We start from the raw sequence: 19523 nt of genomic DNA on the forward strand, positions 1-19523 counted from the left end.
TTTGGCCCACAGGAACCTCTGGCTTAAAGCACCCAGCCTAGTGCCTGCGGCACACAGTAGGCCCAAATAAACACCAGCCGGGCTGCCACCTGCTCTGGGAGGCCTGCTGCCTCAGTCCTGACTCAGAGCGCCCACCCACCTGGGGTCTCAGGTGGGAGGTGCCTGGCAGGCAGGTGGGGGAGTGACGCTGAGCCAGCATCAGCGTGGGAGACGCAGGCCCCCAGGCACCCTGAACTTACGTCCATAAGAAACCAGCAGTGGCGAGGACGGTTAAATTGGGATGCCTGGAGGGCCTTCGGGCGGCTTTAAAAATAACTCTCAGCGTGTGGGGAAAGTGGGCAGAAGGGGGTGACTCAAAGGCCCCTTGACAACCACTGGGGCAAGGCGGGTGAGCGGAGGATGGGGTGTGCTGCCCTGCAGGTACCCGGAAGGCAGAGAACAAGACGCAGACACCTCAGCATTGCCAGCCGTGCCTTGGACCACTGACCCTCTCATGCAGGTCCCCAAAGGCGACGTCACGGGCTCATCTCTGCTTTTGCTGATGTGGTGCCTTCTGCCAGGTGCCCCTCCATGCAGGCTCCAGCTGGCTAACTGAGAGTCAGGCTTCAGCCCAGGTGTCGCCTCCTCCTGGGAGCCTTCCTGGACTCGCTATCCCCCAAGGGAGGGAACTGTGCTTCCTCTCTGTTCCACTAACACCTGCCTTCCCAGCGCTTATTACATGAACCCAAACTGTTGCTCACTCACTCAACATCCATCATGCGCCCGCTATGTGTGTGGCACCAGGTGGCAGGCAGATAGAGTCCTGAGGAGGTCACAGACCAGCGAGATGGAAAGACTCTAACAAAATCACACAAACAGGTGAATCATGACAAAGCATGACCCGTTGTCTGCAGCGCAAGAACTTGGTTGTATGAGAACTGATAAGAAAGAAACCGGACCTGATGGGGTAGGTCAGGAGGTCAGAGAGGGCTTCCCGGAGGAGGCGATGCTTGCGATGATCTGAAGCACAAATAGAAAGGAACTCTCTGGGCCTCAGTTTCTCCAACTCTAAAGCAGAGGGAAAAACTCCTCACAGTCGCCTTGGAGCTCAAAGGAAGGAACAGATGTAAGGACAGTGTGGCAGGGAAAAGCTCTACAGGGAAATAGCTGGCAGCTTTTGATTTTTTAATTTTTTATGGGCGAGGCGCGCAGGGGGCAAGAGTTGGGAGGGGCTGGAACAGGGCTGATGGGGGGGCCGAGCTGGGATATTTTGGGACGCTCCAAAACACAGCCACAAGCAGACCGGGTGGGGCGGGGAGATGGGGGGTGCCGCCCTGCAAGCTGTCACTGTTCCGTGGTGTAGCCCCACCTTCCTTTCCTTCGGAATCCTGTCCCCTCCCCTTCCCGCATCCAGAGCCCCGGTCACACCCGCCACTCTTTCTGCGTGACCACACGATTCCCACCACCTGGCCCTCGCAGAATCTCCTCCACTTCATATCCCCCCCATTCCGACCTCCCTGTCCAGGCCTGGAAAAACCACCCAACCCTCCAGGACCAGGGAAGGCGCCTTCTCACCCACTCCTGAGCCCCCCCCGAGTTAATGTGACCCCCCCCTTCCAAGCTCCTAGAATAACGCCCACCACACAGCTGTGAGCCTCGGGCTCGGAGGTCAACCTTCCACCCTTCAAATCTCGGCTCTTGCGCACACAATCTTGGGCAAGTCAGGTCCCTTGTCGGAGCCTCTGCATTCCCATCAGTAAAATGGGTGGTAACAGTCTTTGCCTCACAGGCGTAAGAGAATACATCGAAAGCACGGAACACAATCGCAGCCCTGGCCCTGTACTAGGGGCATTATTTCATCTAATCCTCGGGGGAGTTAGGTGACATGGGTACCATGACCCTGTCCATTTTACAGATGAGAAAACTGAGGCGCAGTGAGGTTAAGTGACTTGCCCAAGAGCACACGGCTTGTGAATGGCAGGGCAGGGACTCAAACCCATGATGTCTGCCCTGCACAGAGCCTGGCACACAGGAGGTTCATTCATTCATTCAACAGACACCTCTGGGTGCTCCCCACAAGCCAAGTGGGCGCTTTATATACATGAACCCAAAGATTCACAACGACTGTGCAAAAATGGGTGTCATTGCTATTATTCCCATTTTCTCATGAGGCAGCTGACCTGGGAGGAGCAAACATCCTGTGGCCTGTGAAAAGGTTGGGATTCAAATCAATGTCTCCCGCTTGGAAGTTCCGGGTGGCGGTGGGGACCCCAGCAGCCAGGTGGCCAACGCACCTGCTCCCTCGGCCCAGTGCGGCTGACTGTCACAGTCACAGCCAACTCCTCGCTCGCAGAGCCAGGCTCCAGCAGCACTGCCAGCTCCCCCTCTGCCCTACCACCATCTTTTAGCGTTCACCTCTCCCAGCACACCCGGGGCCTCCTAGCTGCCTCTCTCTACCACACATCGGTTCCGAAAGGAGAGTCATGGTAAGGAAAAGAAACTTGCAAGCTGAAATGCCTATTACTGAGTGAGAGAAGTCAGTCTGAAAGGGCTACAGACGGTACAATTCCAATTATATGACATTCTGGAACAGGTAAGACTATGGAGATAGGGAAAAGATCAGTGTTTGGGGGGGAGGAGGCAAGAAGAGATGGAGCACAGAGGATCTTTAGGGCAGTGAAAGTATTCTGTAGGATCCTATAGTGATGGACATACACCATTCATTATGCGTTTGTCAAAACCTTTAGAATGTTCGCAAGAGCGAACCCTAATGTAAGCTGTGGCCTGTGGGCGAGAATGACGTGCCAGTGTAGGTTCACCGGCTGTAACAGATGCCCCACTCTGGTCCAGAGTTCTGATAGTGGGGGAGACTATGCATAAGTGGGGGCAGGGGCTGTACGGAAAATCTCTGTCCTTTCTGCTCAATTTTGACTGTGAACCTAAAACTGCCCTAAAGAATAAAGCCTCCTAAAAAAAAAAGACACAAATGTCCTTTCCTCACCCGCTGCTGGTCAGCAGGGATCTGGACCTTTTGACAAACAGGCTCAGGGCCTCCTTCTGGAGGAGCTCCTCCACACCCTCAGCACGTCCGCTTGCAAAGGGCTTTGTTTGGGGCCTTCAACGAGAAGGAGGCCGAAGGTGCTCAGCACACGGGAGGAGCTCAGCAAACACTGGTGAATGGATCAAAGCTTCCCTCTGGGCACATGCAGTTCCAGGACGACCCACCCCACCCTCCCGCCCACACACATCCAGCCTGCCCTCCACACCCACGCAGAGCACAGAGCGATGACAAAAGCAAAGCCACAGGAGTACCCTGCAGGCCCATCGGTGTGCTGTGAGCAGGCAGGCAGGGGAGGGGACATCAACGATAAAGCCTTGGAGTGGCAGGTAGATCTTCAGAGTGGACCCCTCCCTCGACCCCTCCCTTTTAGCCTGCCCCACAAGTGGCTGTTCCGCTTGCAGGAGAAACAGAGCCCTCCCACTGGCTCTGCTGGCCCGGCCTGCAGAGCCCCAGTTAATCGTTTACTGCGGGCTGTAAACAGACGCCAGGCATTGTTCCCTGAGTGTGAGGACCAGACAACCTGCCCCAGCCTGGAAGGAGGAGGGTTCCGGGGCTGAGAATGGGGTTTCCCTGCACAGGCCTCCCATCCGCCCTGCACAGGTGCCTCAGACATCCCTTGACAAGGAGGCTCCCCCAGGACCTGATTCTGGAGCATTCACCTGGGGCCTCTCGGGCAAAAAGGCCCTTGCAGCCAGCACTCCCTCCCACCGCCACCGATAGAGACGATGGAGCCGTGGTGACAGTCCTCCGGCCGCCCCCCTTCCCAGAGAAAACAGCCCGCGTGCTTCCCATTCCCAGCCCACAGCCTGGAGATCAGCCAGCTTTCTCCCGGGTGCCCGGCCCCCTGCGTGTGGCGGATCCCCTGGCAACATGCCCCACTTCCACAGCCCCACGGGCCTCAGGGACAAGGCAGGCGCACACAGACTCCAGAGCGTGCCTGGATACTCGAGGAGGCTGCCCAGACTTTGGGATTCTGGGCAGCTGCAGGAAAGTAAGAAACGAATTCCTAGACGGTTGCTTAAAATACGCACACGGTGAACCAGAAAACGGACTAACCAGCTGTAGCCAACTTGAGGAGGACAAGCATCAAACATCATGTCCCAGGGCTGGGTTAGGAGCCTGGCTCCACTTGTTGGAAGCCGTGGCGACCTTGCCAAGTCACTTCACTGCGTTGTGCTTCAGGGTACTCATATGTAAAATGGGGTAACAAATAGGACCTAACCCTCTGAGGGTTTCTCTTTTTTAAGATTAAATATGTTAACGCATGCAAAGCACTTAGCACCACGTCTAGAACGTGATAGAACTTTCTGGAAATGCTCTGTCCCTGTGTTGTCCAATACGTATCAGCCACGTGCGGCTATGGAGGAACTGTATTTTTAATTTGGTTTAATCTGACTTAATTTAAATGTAAACAGGCACATGGGGCTAGCGGCTCACATATTTGACAGAACAGTCTGGAATACCGTGGGTGCCCAATAAATGCTAACTGTGATTGTTATTAAGGGTTGTTATTATTATTATTGGAGGGCTCACTGGGTTAGAAATTAAGAGGCGCCATTTCATCTCTGAGCACGCAGAGGCAGGAAAGTGTATGTATTCATCTTTGTATGCCAGCATCCTTCGGGGTGGTTTGGAACCGGATTTGGGAATTTGGGTGTGGCCTCCTCAGGGGTACTGATGATAACTGACGATACTCTCTCTGTGCAGCAAGAACAAAGCTAGTACAATTTCAGGGCTTGGCATACCCCCCAAGCAGAAACCCCTGATCCAGCAGACACATGGCACACGGTAGGTCCCCAGGCAGCACTTGGGGTCACAGCCAGGCACAGAGCACAGAGTGGACACTTCCACTGTTACCAGGGGCGGAGCTCCAAATGCAGATGCCCTCACCCCCTTGTCTGTGGCTTGTCGCCCTGGTTTCCATTCCCCTGCCTGGTCATGTCACCTCGGCTCTGCTCTGGGTACTGTCCCTTACTCTCCCAGGGTGGACTCCACACTCTACCCCTCCAGGCTTGACCAACCAGAGCACCCCACGCCGATTTGTGCAACAGGAGCACATGACCCAGGCTGCTCTAATGAGACCTAACTGAAGGCTTTTGCTAGAACCATTGGGAAGGGGAGCCTCTCTTTCTGTGGGGATGCCAAGCTGGCAGACTGTGCTCTGAGAGCTGCTTGGCAACACTCTGCCTCCCCACAGAGAGAGGCAGAGCATAAAGCCAACACAGAGAAAGGGAGCACAGAGAGATAGAGAGAGACAGGGTCCTGATGACATCATTGGAACCCCTGGATACAGCTGTACCTAAAGCTGGACTCACTCTAAACTTCTCAAACCCTTGAACCAATAAATCCATTTTTTAGCCTCTCTTTCCTTTTTTTGCTTATGTTTATATATTTATGTATAATTCTAGCTAGTTTCATTAGCAATGATCCAACTTGAAGTGGATGGAGCTGGCTAAAATACCCCACTCTGCTGCTTCTCTGCTGTGTGACCTTGGTCCAGTTTCTTGACCTGTCTGAGCTTCAATTTCTTCATCAGTAAAGAGGAATTGCTATTGCTACCTACTCTACAGGAAGATTGCTTTGCAGAGCAAATGAGACAAAGTGAAGCCCGTAGAGCAGTCTTTGATAAATGGTAGTTGCTATAATTCTAACTTACAAATTAAACATAATTTACTAGATAGCAATAATTAAAGAAGAATTCATTCAATGCCCCAAGTATCACTGAGTCTCTTGAACTCTCAGGGCTGAAGTTATCAGATTTCTAAATGGGAGCTCACTGCAAAAGTACGTCTTACTGTCCTTTATAAACACCCACAATTTGAGTTCCTTCAAAATTTTACATAGAAAAAGCACAGGGGGCCGGCCCCATGGCCAAGTGGTTAAGTTCGCATGCTCCGCTTCGGTAGCCCAGGGTTCGGATCCTGGGCGCGGACATGGCACCGCTCAGTAGGCCATGTTGAGGTGGTGTCCCATATGCCACAACTAAAAGATGTACAACTATGTACTAGGTGGGGTGGAGGGGGAGAAAAAAAGCAGGAAAAGAAAAAAAAAGAAGATTGGCAACAGTAGTTAGCTCAGGCGCCAATCTTAAAAAAAAAAAAAAAGAAAAGAAAAAGCACAAAAATTTATTCATCTCCTATCTCCTTGTACCTCCATGGGGCCAATGGCCAACCAGATGAGGAGATGAGGAGGGAAGAGCCAGGTGCCCACCGCAGGATGGGGATGCAGCCAGTCAAGATCAGCCTTCTTGACTCCCACTCAAGGGCTCTTCCCTTTGGACACCAAGAAATAGCTCAGAACCACATGCAGGCTGTTGATTTTGGCTCCAGAGTAACGCAGAGCAGGGTTCTGGGGCCAGACCCCTGTGCTGTAACACTCATAATCTCCGTGACCTTATGCAAGTTACTTGCCATCTCTGTCCCTCAATTTCCTTCTCTATAAGGGAGAGTGTTTCATTCACTTCCCGGGGATAACCAAATGAGCTCATCTATATAATATGCTCCGTAGATGCTGTTTTGCAAAAAAATTTATCCCATTAGAACTGATTGAGACCTTGTCTTCCTTGAATAGAGTAAAGACTCCCAAAAAGTTTTATCAGCGCCTGTGGTTTAGTAAGTCTGAAATACAGGCTTGGCAAATTCAGAGAAGAGAAAACACAGGGAGACCCGGCTCCTGGAAAGTGATGCAGGCCAAATTAGATGACTCGGTTCCTGGAATCCTGGAACTGTCAACCTCGTCCACTTAGAAAGCAGGAAGCTGAGACGGAGAAGGGACCTGCTAGGAGGCCACACATTGTTAGGGGCAGAGCAAGGACGAGACTCGGGTGTCCTCACTTCCCATCCTGGGGTCTGCAGCCCCAGGCAGGCCCATCGGGGGGACAAAAATGCCCTTTCCCACCCGCCAACCAGGAACAAAGCTACCACCATCTCCAGGAGCCCCTCGTGAGGTTACTGCAGGGGAGGCCCAGCCAGACCGCACGGGAGACACAAGCAAGCAGTAAAGTCCCTCCTGCCACCCTCTCACGTCGAGCCAGCGCACCGATGCCCAAGCCCGTCACTATCAGAAGCTTCCAGAAGCCGCATTGCCAGAGACTTGAAAAAAAGCATCAAAAAGCAAGTGGCGGCCCGATTCATGACAATTTCTGCCAAATGAAGTCCGAAAACATGACACGCACGAACTGATCTGAGTCAACCCTGCAAGCGTCAGAGAGCCCCCATTTTATCGCACCCAGGATTCCTACACTCATCCGATTGGCTCGGCGAGCACACTTGGCACCTCCACTTGGCCCAGCGGGGGACGGTGCGGGAGTGGGGGCTGTGATTTCCAGCCCGAGAATCGAAAGCTCAGCAAAGAACAAGATAGACGTTTCCTCTCTTGCTTCGTGACTTTGTGCTCCCTACCCTCAATCTGTCCCATACACTTTAGTGCTCACCCTGCAGCCTGAGCGCCCACCACAAGGCCCCACATGGTGGGCCTCCTGTCCCTTCTCTGACCTCATCTCCTCCTCCCTTCTTATTCACTCCACTCCAGCCTCCTTGGCTCCTCACTATTCACTGTTCCTGACCCAGGGCCTTTGCATATGCTGTGCCCTCTGTCTGGAACACCCTTCCGTCAGATGTCTGCATGGCCCCATCCTTTCCTTCAGGTCTCTGCTCAAATGTCACCCCATCAGAGAGGCTATCCTTGACCACCTCTTCTGCAGAGCCCTTCCAACCACTCTCAACCCCTCCTCTAGCTTTATTTTCGTCACAGCCCTTGCCACATGTAACATATATTATTGTTTCTCTATCTGCCCCCTCCCCCAGACTGTAGGCTTCCTGAGACATGTGAGCAGGGGTGCTGCTCTGCTCACCTCTCAACCTGCAGGTCCTGGATACTGTGAATTATAATAAATATGTATGTGGTCTTCATCACAGTTTCTAGCACAGAGCTTCTAAAACCCTTGGAATTTCCTAAGTGGTGAGAGAAAGAAAAAGGTGTCTTTTGTTACGTTAACGAGGTGGTTTTTGGACCCCCCTGAGGAGGAGGGTTGGCGGCCTGGAGAACCAGCCATGCGATTAGAGGCTGGAATTTTCAGCCCCTCTGCCCCCCACCTCCGTGGACGGGAGAAGGGCTCAAGTTGAATGCATCCATCGCCAATGACCAATGATTGAATCGATTGTGCCTATGGAATGAAACCTCCATAAACACCCACAAAAGGACGGGGTGCGGAGAGCTTACGGGCTGGTGAGCGCTTGGAGATGTGGGGAGAGTGGCCTGCTGCGAGAAGGCATGGAAGCTCCATGCCCTTTCCACACCCCTTGCCCTGTGCATCTCTTCCATCAGCCTGTTCCTGACTAAGACTCTTTCATAATAAACAGTGATCTAGGGAGTAAAACGTTCCTCTGAGTTCTGTGAGTCGCTCTAGCAAATGAATCGAACCCCGGGGGCGCTGCTGGAACCTCTAATCTATAGCTCATGGGTCAGAAGCCCAGGTGACAACCTGGACTTGACATTGCCGTCTGAAGTCTGGAGAGAGGGAGGGAGTCTGGTGGCACTGAGCCTGCAACCTGTGGCATCTGATGCTGTCTCCAGGTAGTGTCGGAACTGAGTAGAATCGTAGGACCCCCAGCTGGTGTCAGAGCATTGCTTGTTGGCATGGGGGATGCCTGCCCTGCCCCTACAGTGGAGCTGGGTACACAGAACCCTTAGCTTGGCACATAGCAGATGCTTCATAAATATTTGTGGAAAGAAAGAAGGAAGGATTGGAGGGAGGGAGGGGAAGAGGAGGAGGAGGGAAGGAAAGAGGGGAAGTTTTCTTCTAAGAATTGGCAGAAAGGGTCCATCCTGGCCCCTGCTTCGGCTGAAACTTGTTGAAGTTCCACTCCAGGCCACAGCCTCCCTTGGTCACAAATCTTCTATAGCTCCCCACTCCCTGATGGAGCAAGTCCCAATGCGCAGCCTGCCCATTCCCGGCACTGCACAAGCTGGACTCCTGGACCTTCCTGCTTCATCCCCTTCCCCCCTGCACCCACCTGGCCCCCCGCCGTGTGTCCAGGGCCTCTGCGGAAGCTCACAGCTCCCTACCTGCCCTCTTCGAGCCAGGCTCACGTGGCCACCCCTCAGAGCCTGACAAAGTACGGTTGGAAGCCTGGCTTCTCCACTGACGGGCTGTGTGACCCTCAAGTGAGCTGCTTAACCACTCTGTGCCTCTGGTTCCTGTCTATGAAGAGGAGGAGAGAATTCTCCTCTCTCTTAGGGCTGTCGTGAAGAGTGGCACAGTGCCCCGCACAGAGGATTCCCACCCTCCACAGGCCTGCCCTTCTGCGCTGGATATTCTTTGCGGCGGGGGCTATCCTGTGCACTGCAGGCAGCTGAGCAGCATCCCTGGCCCTCTTCCCACTAGACGTCAGCGGAAACCCCTGTTGTGACAACCAAAAATGTCGGCAGACGTTGCCAAATGTCCCCTGGGGTAGGGCTGCCAGATGTAGCCATACATATACCAAAAAATGATTCATTGTTTATCTGAAATTTGGATTTGACTGTGCAACCTGTATATTATCTGGTCCCCTTACCTGGGGGGCAAAATCACCCCCACTTCCTTCACTGAGAACTCTTGGGTTAGAGTGAAACCACTCTGGGGTCCCAGCAGTATGTCCCGCCCTGCCCCATCCCACTGCCCCACACCCAGGGGCTGGGAGGCTCGGCTCCCCCAACCCGCCCGGCTCAGCCTCAGTGATGATGGCTCCCTGTGACAGCCCTGACATCAGCTCCAGAGTGCAGAACGAAACGTAGCTTCCTCTCCACACCGGCTTCATCCCCTGCCTCCGTCCCGGGGTCTCTCCTCTGGCCCACAAGGCCCTGCCTTCTTCCCTCCAATTAAGAGGCCCCCCCAGACCAGCCCGGAGGCAGGAAAATAAGGCAGTTAGTCACTTCGCTTCCCTTATCAACTCGTGTCACGTGGCTGGCTCCTTTAATGGCAGTCGTCATGGCAACGGGAAGCCAGTCCCCGCTCGCCCTGGGAACCAAAACAAAATTAAGGGATGGCTGCGGCGGGGAGGGAAAGGAAGAGGGCGGGGGCGAAGCGAGCCAGGAAGGAGTCAGGATAGAGCTGGCTGGGTCTAACTGGAAGACATCATGCTGAGGGCACCGTGTCACCAGCTTCCCCACGGGGGCACCAGGGAAGACAAAATAAACGAGATGCCCGCCCTGGAGAAGCTCAGACTAACATGGTGGCTGTTTTCACATGGTTTATCCTGACAGGTGAGTCATTTTCTTCCCCATTATGAATAAACTGAAACCCAGACACTTGGAAAGGTGAAGACAGATGCTTGGTGAAGACTGTGCAATTGACAAGCAATCAGTTTCAGCTCCACACTCTTCTTTGCATATTCTTGACGTCCTCTCCACTCCTCTCCCCTTGCTTCTAGGATAGGACCCTGTGATCTGTCCCTTCTGCACCCCAGCACCCTTTTTGCTCTCTGCACTCCAGCCACTTCCAAATCCTTCCATTCCTCAGGTTTACGATGCTCCCTCCGGCCACAAAGTCTTTGCATATGCGGTTCCCTCTGCCAGGAATGGTTTTCCTCTGTCTCTTTCCACCTCATACCTTCACCTACAAGGTCTACTCATCCTTCACATATCTTCCTGAACATCACTTCCTCCTGGAAGCCTTCCTGGGCCACCTGCATGCGGTTACTTCTCCCTGTCACATGTTCTTATGGTGCCAAGTACCTCACCTTCAGACCTTGGTGCACAGCTCGTAATTACCCTTCTAATTAAGCTCACATGGCTGTCAGGGTTTGTCCACCATACTGGAAAGTAAGCCCCAAGAGGAAAGGGCCTATCTTGTTCGCTCCTGTATCCAGAAAGCCCAGGCCAGTGTCTGGCACACAGATGCCCCTCAGTAAATAAATGCATGGGGATTTAAACCCAACTCTGGCTGAGCCCAAAGCTCCTTCTTGACCTGCCTCCTGGTGCCAGGCCACACTGGCTCCTGGAGTCAGCTCTGGACACAGCTTCCAGCCACAGTCTCTGCTGGCCTTTGTGGCTTCAGTGGCTCAGGAAAAGCCTGCAGACCTGCCTGGCATATCTACAGAAACTGACTGTTAAGCCAGCCCTTCTGGAAAGAAGGATGGGAGGCACCTCTGGGAGAGGCTGTGACAAGGTGGGGAGAAGGAAGACCTGAGGGCGCCCACATTTCTAGACAAAGAGCTTCCTTTCACCACTCCACTGGAGACGGGCTCTTCGAGACTAGGGGAGATGCTCCCCAAAGAGGTGGGCAGAAGAAGGAAAGGAGAGAGGAGGTCTGCTCTGGGTGGCATGGACTTGTTGCCATCCCCTTAGGGGCCCCCGTGCTAAACAGGAGGCTCACAGACAGAAGACGGGATCTGTTCCCCTTCACTGGCTCTGTGTCCTTGAAACCTCACTTACACCCCCTGGGCCAGTTTTCTCATCTGTACCATGGAAATTATACCACCTATGCACGCCAAGATTGCGTGTTGTGTAGACGTAGATGAGCATGTTCGTGATAGAGAGGGTAAGAGCCTGGTTCTGAGGTCAGACAGACCTAGGGGGTAAGTCCCCATGTGCCCTTGAGCAACTCACTCCTCCTCTCTGAGCCTCAGTTTCCCTGTCTGTAAAATGGGGACAACCTCACCCACCTCATGAAGTTACTGCACACACAGCGTGTGGCACGAGTGGCCCCCAGCAAACGGAAGCTCTGATTACTAAAATGATGTACCCCAAGAAACGCAGAATTTAGAGACAGACACCAACTTGGGACCGCACGTCCTCCCTCTTGACTACAGATCCAGGGTCAGCGGGCGCTTGAGGCCCTCTGCCCACGCTTGTAAGGTTCGCCCCTACCCCCTCAGGCACCAAGCAGGATACCGAGAGGTCCCTCTGATCAGGAGATGGCCTCGGTTCATCCTAAGTCCCAAACTCGGCTGCTCCTGGGAGAGAGGATGCAGGCCCAGGCCACCGGCCACCAGAGGTGAAGTGTCCCCCACGGCCTTGCCAATAACCCAAACCAGACTGACACGGACGGGACCTCCAGGGACATCGACCCAATGCTTCCTTCCCCAGATGTGGAAACTGAGTCCTTGAGAGGGGAAGGACTTGTCCAGGGCACCGAGGGAGCTGGCAGCTGAGCTGGGGCCAGTGCCCAGCCGGAGCCCTGTCCAGACGTGGGAAGCACTGTCCTCCCCAGACGCCATGGTCACAGGCTCTTCTGCTTACAGCCCCTCCCAATTGAATGAGCCACCATGTCCTTAAAAACACAGCCAGTCCAGGTGAAAACATCTGGGAGCACATACTACATCTAGGTTCGGTTAAACAGTGAACTGAAAGACGGCAGGTTTTTAACATGAAGGCTTTTGGGGGGGGGGGTCCTACCCCAGAAGAGTCAGCAGAATGTCGTGGGTCTGTAGGTTTTGTTGGAAAGAGGGTCTAGACAGAGTTTTCTTCAGGTCCCCACAGGGGTCTCTTCCCAGGCTGACTTAAAAAGTTCTGGGCCTTTCTGTATCCTGCATGCCTCCTTATTCAGAAATGCTAGAACGCGCAACAAGCTCTGTTTCCTTAAACAACATGGGACACACAGAGACATACACACAGACACACACCTGTGCTCCCCGAGGAGGCAGGGGCAGCAACAGGCTACCCTTGTGGATGTCTGCCACCATGCAGCAAGGGGCTTCTTGGTGCTCAGAGCTGACACCCTAACACACACAGAGGCACAGGAAGCAAGCCAGCCCCCAAGGTCTGGGGCCATTCGAGGTTTCGGGCTGAGGACTCAAGATACAGAGGGGATGCAGGCTCGGCAGCGATGGGGTCCCGGGGTGAGGGATGTGGGGTGACACGAGAAGAGCAATACACACACACACACACACACACACGCCACAGCTTCACTCATTCACACACAGACTCATGTATCACACGTCACACACACAGATACACATACACACACAGTTACAGCCTCACTCGTTTATGCAGATTCCTGCATCACACAGATACACATCATACTCACAAAAGCAGATAGACACACAGATACGTGTACACACAATACACAGAAATACACTTAGATATCTCCAGACAGAAGCACAGATATTCTCAGGTACACACACTCACAGCTCAGTTCTCACCCACACAGGCGTGTGCACGCTTGGACACACACTCGCACCCACAGTCCACGCATCTAAATGCCTCCCCCAGCATCCCTCACTATAGATGCTCCCCTCCACGGGAAGTCATGGGCTATTGCCTCTAAAGGCTAGACTGGGCTCCCAGCTGCCCCCAGGGGCAAGTGAAGGGCCAGGGGGGCAGCTGGACCCTGTCTGATGCTCACCCCTCTGAGTGAGTGGGGTGGGGTGGGGGATGAGGGACCCTGCCTGCCAGGAGATCGTGGCCACATGCCCACAAATGGAGTAACCCGCTGACATGGGACTCTCAGGGAGGGTGCCTCCAAGGACTGAGAATTTGGGGGCAGGGGATTAGAGGGATGACTTTATTTCCCCAAAGTGAATCTTCCTCCTTTTCTGAAGTCTGGTCCTCCTTCTGCAGCCCTCCCCGCAACACACCTGTCAGCCCCCCGGGTGCCTGTCTCACCTCAGTGAGACCCACCCCTCTGCCCCACCACTAGAGGGAGTCCTAGCCCCACCCAGCCAGGTGTGCCGCACACCTGGAGGGCCCTCACCTGCACCTGCCCCGGCACACAGCATAAAAACATCCAGAGCTCCCCCCATACCTGAGGCCCCCACCCCAAAACTCAGCCGCCTCCAGCCCTACAGGAGGTAATTGCCCACCCAGGTGAGCCCCACCCCCGAGGTGGCCGCCGCCACGGGCCAGCCCTCCTGGGGAACCCTTTCCCCTCCCCCAGGGGTCGCGGCCCCCGCCCCCGCCCCGGCACCCACCTCCTTCTTGACGGTGCGCAGCAGCCTCTGCCGGGTCTCCGCCTCTGTGGGACAAGACGGGAGGGCGGTCACCGGGGACTGGGGGCCGGGGCCCGGGCTGCCCTCCCGCCGCCCCCGCGCCCCGCGCCCCGCGCCCCCTCACCCGCCGGGCCCGAAGCCATGGCCGGGCGCTGCGATCCGAGTCCCGGGCGGCGGCGGCTCCGGCTCCGGGTCGCGGGCTCCGCAGCTGCAGCCGCGCGGGGCGGGGCCAGCGCCGAGTGACGTCAGGGCCCGCCGCGCCGCCCCGCCCCCGGAAAGCCACCGCCGGCCGCCCGGTCCCCAGGCGGAGCACCCTCCCGCCAGACGCACACCCCGCGCCCGGACCTCCCAAGGAACCCCCATCCCCAATTCCCAACGCCCCATGTCCCGCCCCCCCTTATCTGGGGCAGCAAGGACAACATTTCTTCAATGTCTATGTCTTCGATGTGCCAGGCTGGAGAAAGTGGCGGGAGATGGCAGGCGACTACTGACACTCTCCGAGCCTTGGTTTTCTCATCTTTAAAATGGGTATAATATGGTTAATCTCATAGGAATGATACGAGACCTAAATGAAATATTGAATGTAAAGTGCTTAACACAGACCTAGGAAAAAAAGGCCAGCAAACATAAACGAGTACCATTAATTATTATTATTATTATTATTACTGAGAATTTTCCAAGATACACTGGCTCTCCATCCAAGAGAGGCCCAGCCTTAAGTGGCTCCCTCCACCATAGGCAGGTCATTGGGAGAATAAGGTCCTCCCAGGACCCTAATACTGGCACCTGTCAGCTGGGATCTCCAGAGATTGGGCACTTTGGGACCAAGCCTTCTTCCACCAAATTCCTGACTGCGCGCCCCCAGAATGCAACTTAGGTCTACAAAAATTTATTGACCACCTACCATGTGCCAGGTTACTGTGCTGGGTATACTGAAGTGAGCAAGACAGACAAAAAGCCTGCCTTTGTGGGGCTTGGGAGATAGACAACAAAATAAATAAGCAGATGCTATACTGTGTTGGAAGTTTCGGGAGAAAATTGAAGTAGACAAAGAAGACAGGGAGGGCCCAGAGGGGTGGGGTTTGTATTTTCAAGTAGAGCGGTTGAGAGAGGCCCCACTGAAGCGGTGACATTGGAGCAAAGAGGAAAAGGAGTGGGCTGTGGGGGTTTCCAGAGGAAGAGCATTCCAGACAAAGGGAACAGCAAGTGCAAAGGCCCTGAGGTGGAGGTGTGCCCAGTGAGTGTGACAAACAGCTAGGAGGCCAGTGGGGCTGGAGTGGCATGAACAAGGAGAACAGTGGTAGGCCAAGTTCCTGTAAGGTCTTGAAGTCCACTTTAAGGATTTGCATCTGTCCCCAAGGACCCCCTAGTATTCAGTCCTCCTGTGAGAGGGACTGGGGACAGCTCAGAGTGTGCCCTCTCCCTGAGGAGGTGGATCCAGAGTCCTCTCTTTTCCATTTGTCAGTATGAAAGGTCTTTGGCCATAAGCCACAGAAGCCAACTTTGGCTAACTTAGGTAAATGGGAACAAACTAGAAGGATAATGGGCATTCGCCGAGTCCAAGAGGGCCTGGAGAACTCAGAAATGGGGTGGAACCAAGGCAGCTCCTGAAGGCCAGAAAGAGAGACTGGGGAATACTCACCGACAAAGTGCAGTTAGGGCGCCACCACTCAGGTGAAAGGAGCTCCATCTGTTTAAGGGTCCCCCTGCCCCAACTGGGGGAGGGGAGCCTCAATCACAATGCCACCACCCCACTATCTCCAGTGAGGGTGTGGGGAGTCCCCCAGGGGCCCAGAGAATACGAAACGGTTGCTTGGTAGCAAAACCCCCCTCATATGCTATAACCGTATACTGAGGACCTACTGTGTGCCAGCCGCAATGCTAAGGGCTTTAGGCTTTGCTTGCATGATCTTATAGCCCCGCCCTCACCACCCTAGGATTTTCATTTTGTGGAGAACAAAGCCAGGCCTAGAGAGAGCTTTATCTAAGCTCACACAGCAAATGAGCAGCAGCCAGAATTCTAACCTCAAGTCCCAAGAGATTGATCCAGTGGTTCTCCTGCTGATTTCACCCCTAAGTTAGCTACTTTTAGAAAAGTAGGATGCCTAAGCCTCACGCTGGCTCAGAGCCAGTTTTCGAAACCCACATTTTTCCTTTCCCTGCTAAGCACTAAGCCTGGGAAATTGACCTGTGCGGGTCCTTCCCTGAAAACCTGGAATTTTTCTTCCGAGATAAAAGACCTGATGGTGTTTGGTTTAACAGCCAAAGGAAGGTGGGCACGGATGGGACCCCAGCTCGTTCAGGTTTCTGAATTTGGAGCTCAGCTCTCTCCGCTGCAATTGGACCACTCACCACTAGGGGCGCCATCCTCGAAGGTCAGCTTGGGAAGAGCTGGACTCTCCCTGAGGCCAGAGCACGAGAACTTTCCCGGGTCCCAAAGCCTTCCCCAGGGTCTGAGAATTGCATCTTCTGACCCGTGAAATGGTGCAGCAGCCGGAACGAATGAGAAAGGCCTCTTTCTCCTGCAATGTCCCTTCAGCGCCCCCTGCTGGGAAAGCTCAGCATCGTGCTCAGCAGGGCCCGGCCAACACAGGCAGGTGAGCAGGGGCAGGAGAGTCACAAGGTGTTGGAGCCCGAGCTCCCCACCTCTGGATTTCTTGTTATTTTGGAAAATACATTTCCTCATTGTGAAGTCACTGACTTAGAGTTTTCTCTTACTTGTAGTTGAAAACATCGTACTGATACAATTACTCTATGTAATGATTTCATTTGTTTCTATGACCATGAATAGAAAAAAAATTGACCTGCTTTTTCACTTAAAAAATGAACCTCTCTCTATGTCAATAAATATGGATCTAGATCATTAATTTTCATATCTGCAAGAGGACATCACAAGGATGGGTGCCTCATAACTTATACTGCCTTCTATTGTTAAATATTTGGATCGATTCCGGTTTTGCCAGCATGAACAATTTTGTAATTGGAGAGCATCCTTAATTATTTCCTTAAGATATAATCTCAAAGGTGGGTACCAGGTTTAAATTTGTAAGAGGGAAGGTTTAGAGTAAACGGTGATGCAGCAAAGTGTTTGATTGGTTGGTTGGGGGCCCAGACACGTGAAGGAAGGACAGACGCTTCATGTCTACACTGCACACCACCGTCCACTTGCATCCTTGGACATGCCTGGGGGAGGGGGAGGGGGGTGAGCGCATGATGAGGGATAAAGAAGAGGAGATGGTTTGGCAGCTGCTTCTTGGCAGACTCCAGACTGGATTTGTGTCCCGGGGGCTCAAAAGAGGTGACGGCCAGAAGCTGACAAAACCCTTAACCTCACCCTGTTCTAAACAGAGCTGCTGCTGGACGCTGGCAGCAGGATGTAGCACAGAGATGGGAGGAAAGCCCTTCTTACCTGCATCAGGTCGGAATGCTTTGGCTCAAATAGCAGAGACCAAGGTTAAAAGTAGGTGATTGTTGGGGCCAGCCCCATGGCATAGCGGTTAAGTTTGGTGTGCTCTGCTTCAGCAGCCCAAGTTCACAGGTTTGGATCCCAGGTGCGGACCTATACCATTCCTCAGCCATGCTGTGGCAGTGACCCACATACAAAATAAAGGAAGATTGGCACAATATTAGCTCAGGGACAGTCTTCCTCAGCAAAAAAAAAAAAAAAAGTAGGATTGTTGTCACAGATTAATAAGAAATATGGAGATTAACATTGCTGGCATTGGAAGGGCTTTATGCCTTTTGTGGGCCTAGGCATTTTTGCCTTCAGGGGGTTCTTCTTTCATAAAAAAATATTAAAAATTATATTTATGGCTATATTTTCATAAATAAATACATAGTATTACTAGACAAATATGTGATAATATTACATATTAAAATATTTTCCTTGACCTAAAAGTTGATTTTTTTCCCTGATTTTTAAAGAAATTAAAACGTTTTAGTGGGCCCCTAAAAGTATTGTGGGCCCTAGGCACTGGGCTGACTGTGTCTAATGGATGTCACCCCATCTATTGATTCATTGGCTGACTGAGGGCAATGATGACGCAGGCTCTTCGGATCTTTGTGCCATCATTTTTGGTTTGTGGCTTGATGCCTCATGAGCTCAAAATGGCTGCTGCAAATCCAGGCGTTATATTTAGTTTCAGTGAAGGAAGAAAGGGGCAGTGTTAGCTGCATCTGTTCCTTTTATCAGGAAAGAAAAAGCACTCCTAGGGACCCCCCAACATATTTCCCTTTAAATCTGTTGGTTCACAAACTGGCCCCTGGACGCAGAGAGCAAGGAGAGACTGAAGGAAGGGCAGACCACTCCAGATGGGGAGGTGGCAGGTTTAAGAAGCAAGGGAACTTACATAGGAGGCTTGTCTTGGATGGCTGCAAGATGAATAGATCTCCACACCCACCTGCCAGAATCTTAAAAGTTTAGATAGAGGCCACCACTGGGTTCGGTCACGTATACCTTCCAGATGGTCTCACCGACACCTTACTCTCTCAAGGCTGTGTCCTTGAAAATGGCTCGCGTTGTGGGAACAGTGGGCGGAATGCACATTCCAAGGACAGGGGAGGGGTGAGGAGCCTCTGATTGCTTGGGTCCAGCTCAAAGGTCAACTGGTGGTCACATCCTTGCTCTCTCGATGACCTCCTCCAGTGTTTCATTGGCCTGAACTGGGTTACATGGTCATTTTTACTGCAAAGGATGCTGGACCACTGAATATCTTCCAACGGGGAACAAGATCATCCTGATTAGGTTCAATCACTCTCTGGTCAGCAGGTGGGGGAGGGCCGCCTCTGCACAGAATGCAGAAGTGGAAATTTGGGGAGCATCCAGAGACCTCATGCCAGGCCAGGCACCTCATTCACCAACCTTGGCTCTTACAGGGCTCCTGCTAGTGATGTATGGGTATCAGACATTTCCCAGGTCCCCAGCAGGGGCCAGAGCAGAGCAAAGTCAACCCAGCACGTGGTGAGTGATGACTGGGGCCACGGTAGGTTTATGAGTCTCCTCTTTGGATTCTCCCAGGTGTTGGAGCAAGGAGCTTTTTACAGGATGGATGGAGGTGCTGTGTGAGCAGACGAAGGAAAGAATAGCGATGGTGGGTTAATGTCAATGTCGCTTCACAGGCTGCCGAAGCCTGATGGCGTCTGAGTCACGGTGGGTAGGATCTGTGGACCCTGAGGCTGTGAAGCTGTGGTGTCGAGGGATGAGAGTGGGAGGTTCCAGGGAATTTTAAGAGGAAGCCTGGCAGGTCCCTTTGATGGATGGCCCTGGTGGGTAGCAGACTGATGGGGGAGATGACTTCACCGTAATAAATTTCCAAGTCTAAAATTGAGGCAAAAAAAAAAAAAAATCTCACTTCCTCCTATAGATAAATAATAAATGCTAATCTCAACTTTGCTTTAGTTTATTTCACTTAAACAAGGCTAGATCTTTTTCTGATTTTTCCTAGGCAAGTTTCATTCATTCATTCCTTTGTTCGACATGTCTTTGTTGAGAGCGCGCTGTGTGCCCAGCACTGGGGATATGGTGTGGAGAAGTCATGTGACATTATTTTTCTCATGGAACTCATATTTGAGCTAAG

At 53.0% G+C, this 19523-nt stretch overlaps 1 protein-coding gene across 2 annotated transcripts in view; it reads right to left on the reverse strand.

Moving 5' to 3' along the window:
* Nucleotides 1-14220, reverse strand: part of SGSM1 (small G protein signaling modulator 1) — an 84127-nt gene extending 69907 nt beyond the window's left edge. The window contains exons 1-2 of one of the 2 annotated variants that reach the window (XM_070626982.1): nt 14072-14220; nt 13930-13973 (exon numbers count right to left, since the gene is read on the reverse strand). In XM_070626982.1, the coding sequence (XP_070483083.1) occupies nt 13930-13973; nt 14072-14090 (63 nt within the window). In that variant the 5' untranslated portion in view covers nt 14091-14220. The remainder of the gene's footprint in view (nt 1-13929; nt 13974-14071) is intronic. The other variant, XM_070626981.1, reaches the window with a different exon arrangement.
* Nucleotides 14221-19523: the final 5303 nt, after the last annotated feature.

This window comes from Equus przewalskii, chromosome 7 (genome assembly GCF_037783145.1).
Source record: "Equus przewalskii isolate Varuska chromosome 7, EquPr2, whole genome shotgun sequence".
NCBI lineage: Eukaryota > Metazoa > Chordata > Mammalia > Perissodactyla > Equidae > Equus > Equus przewalskii.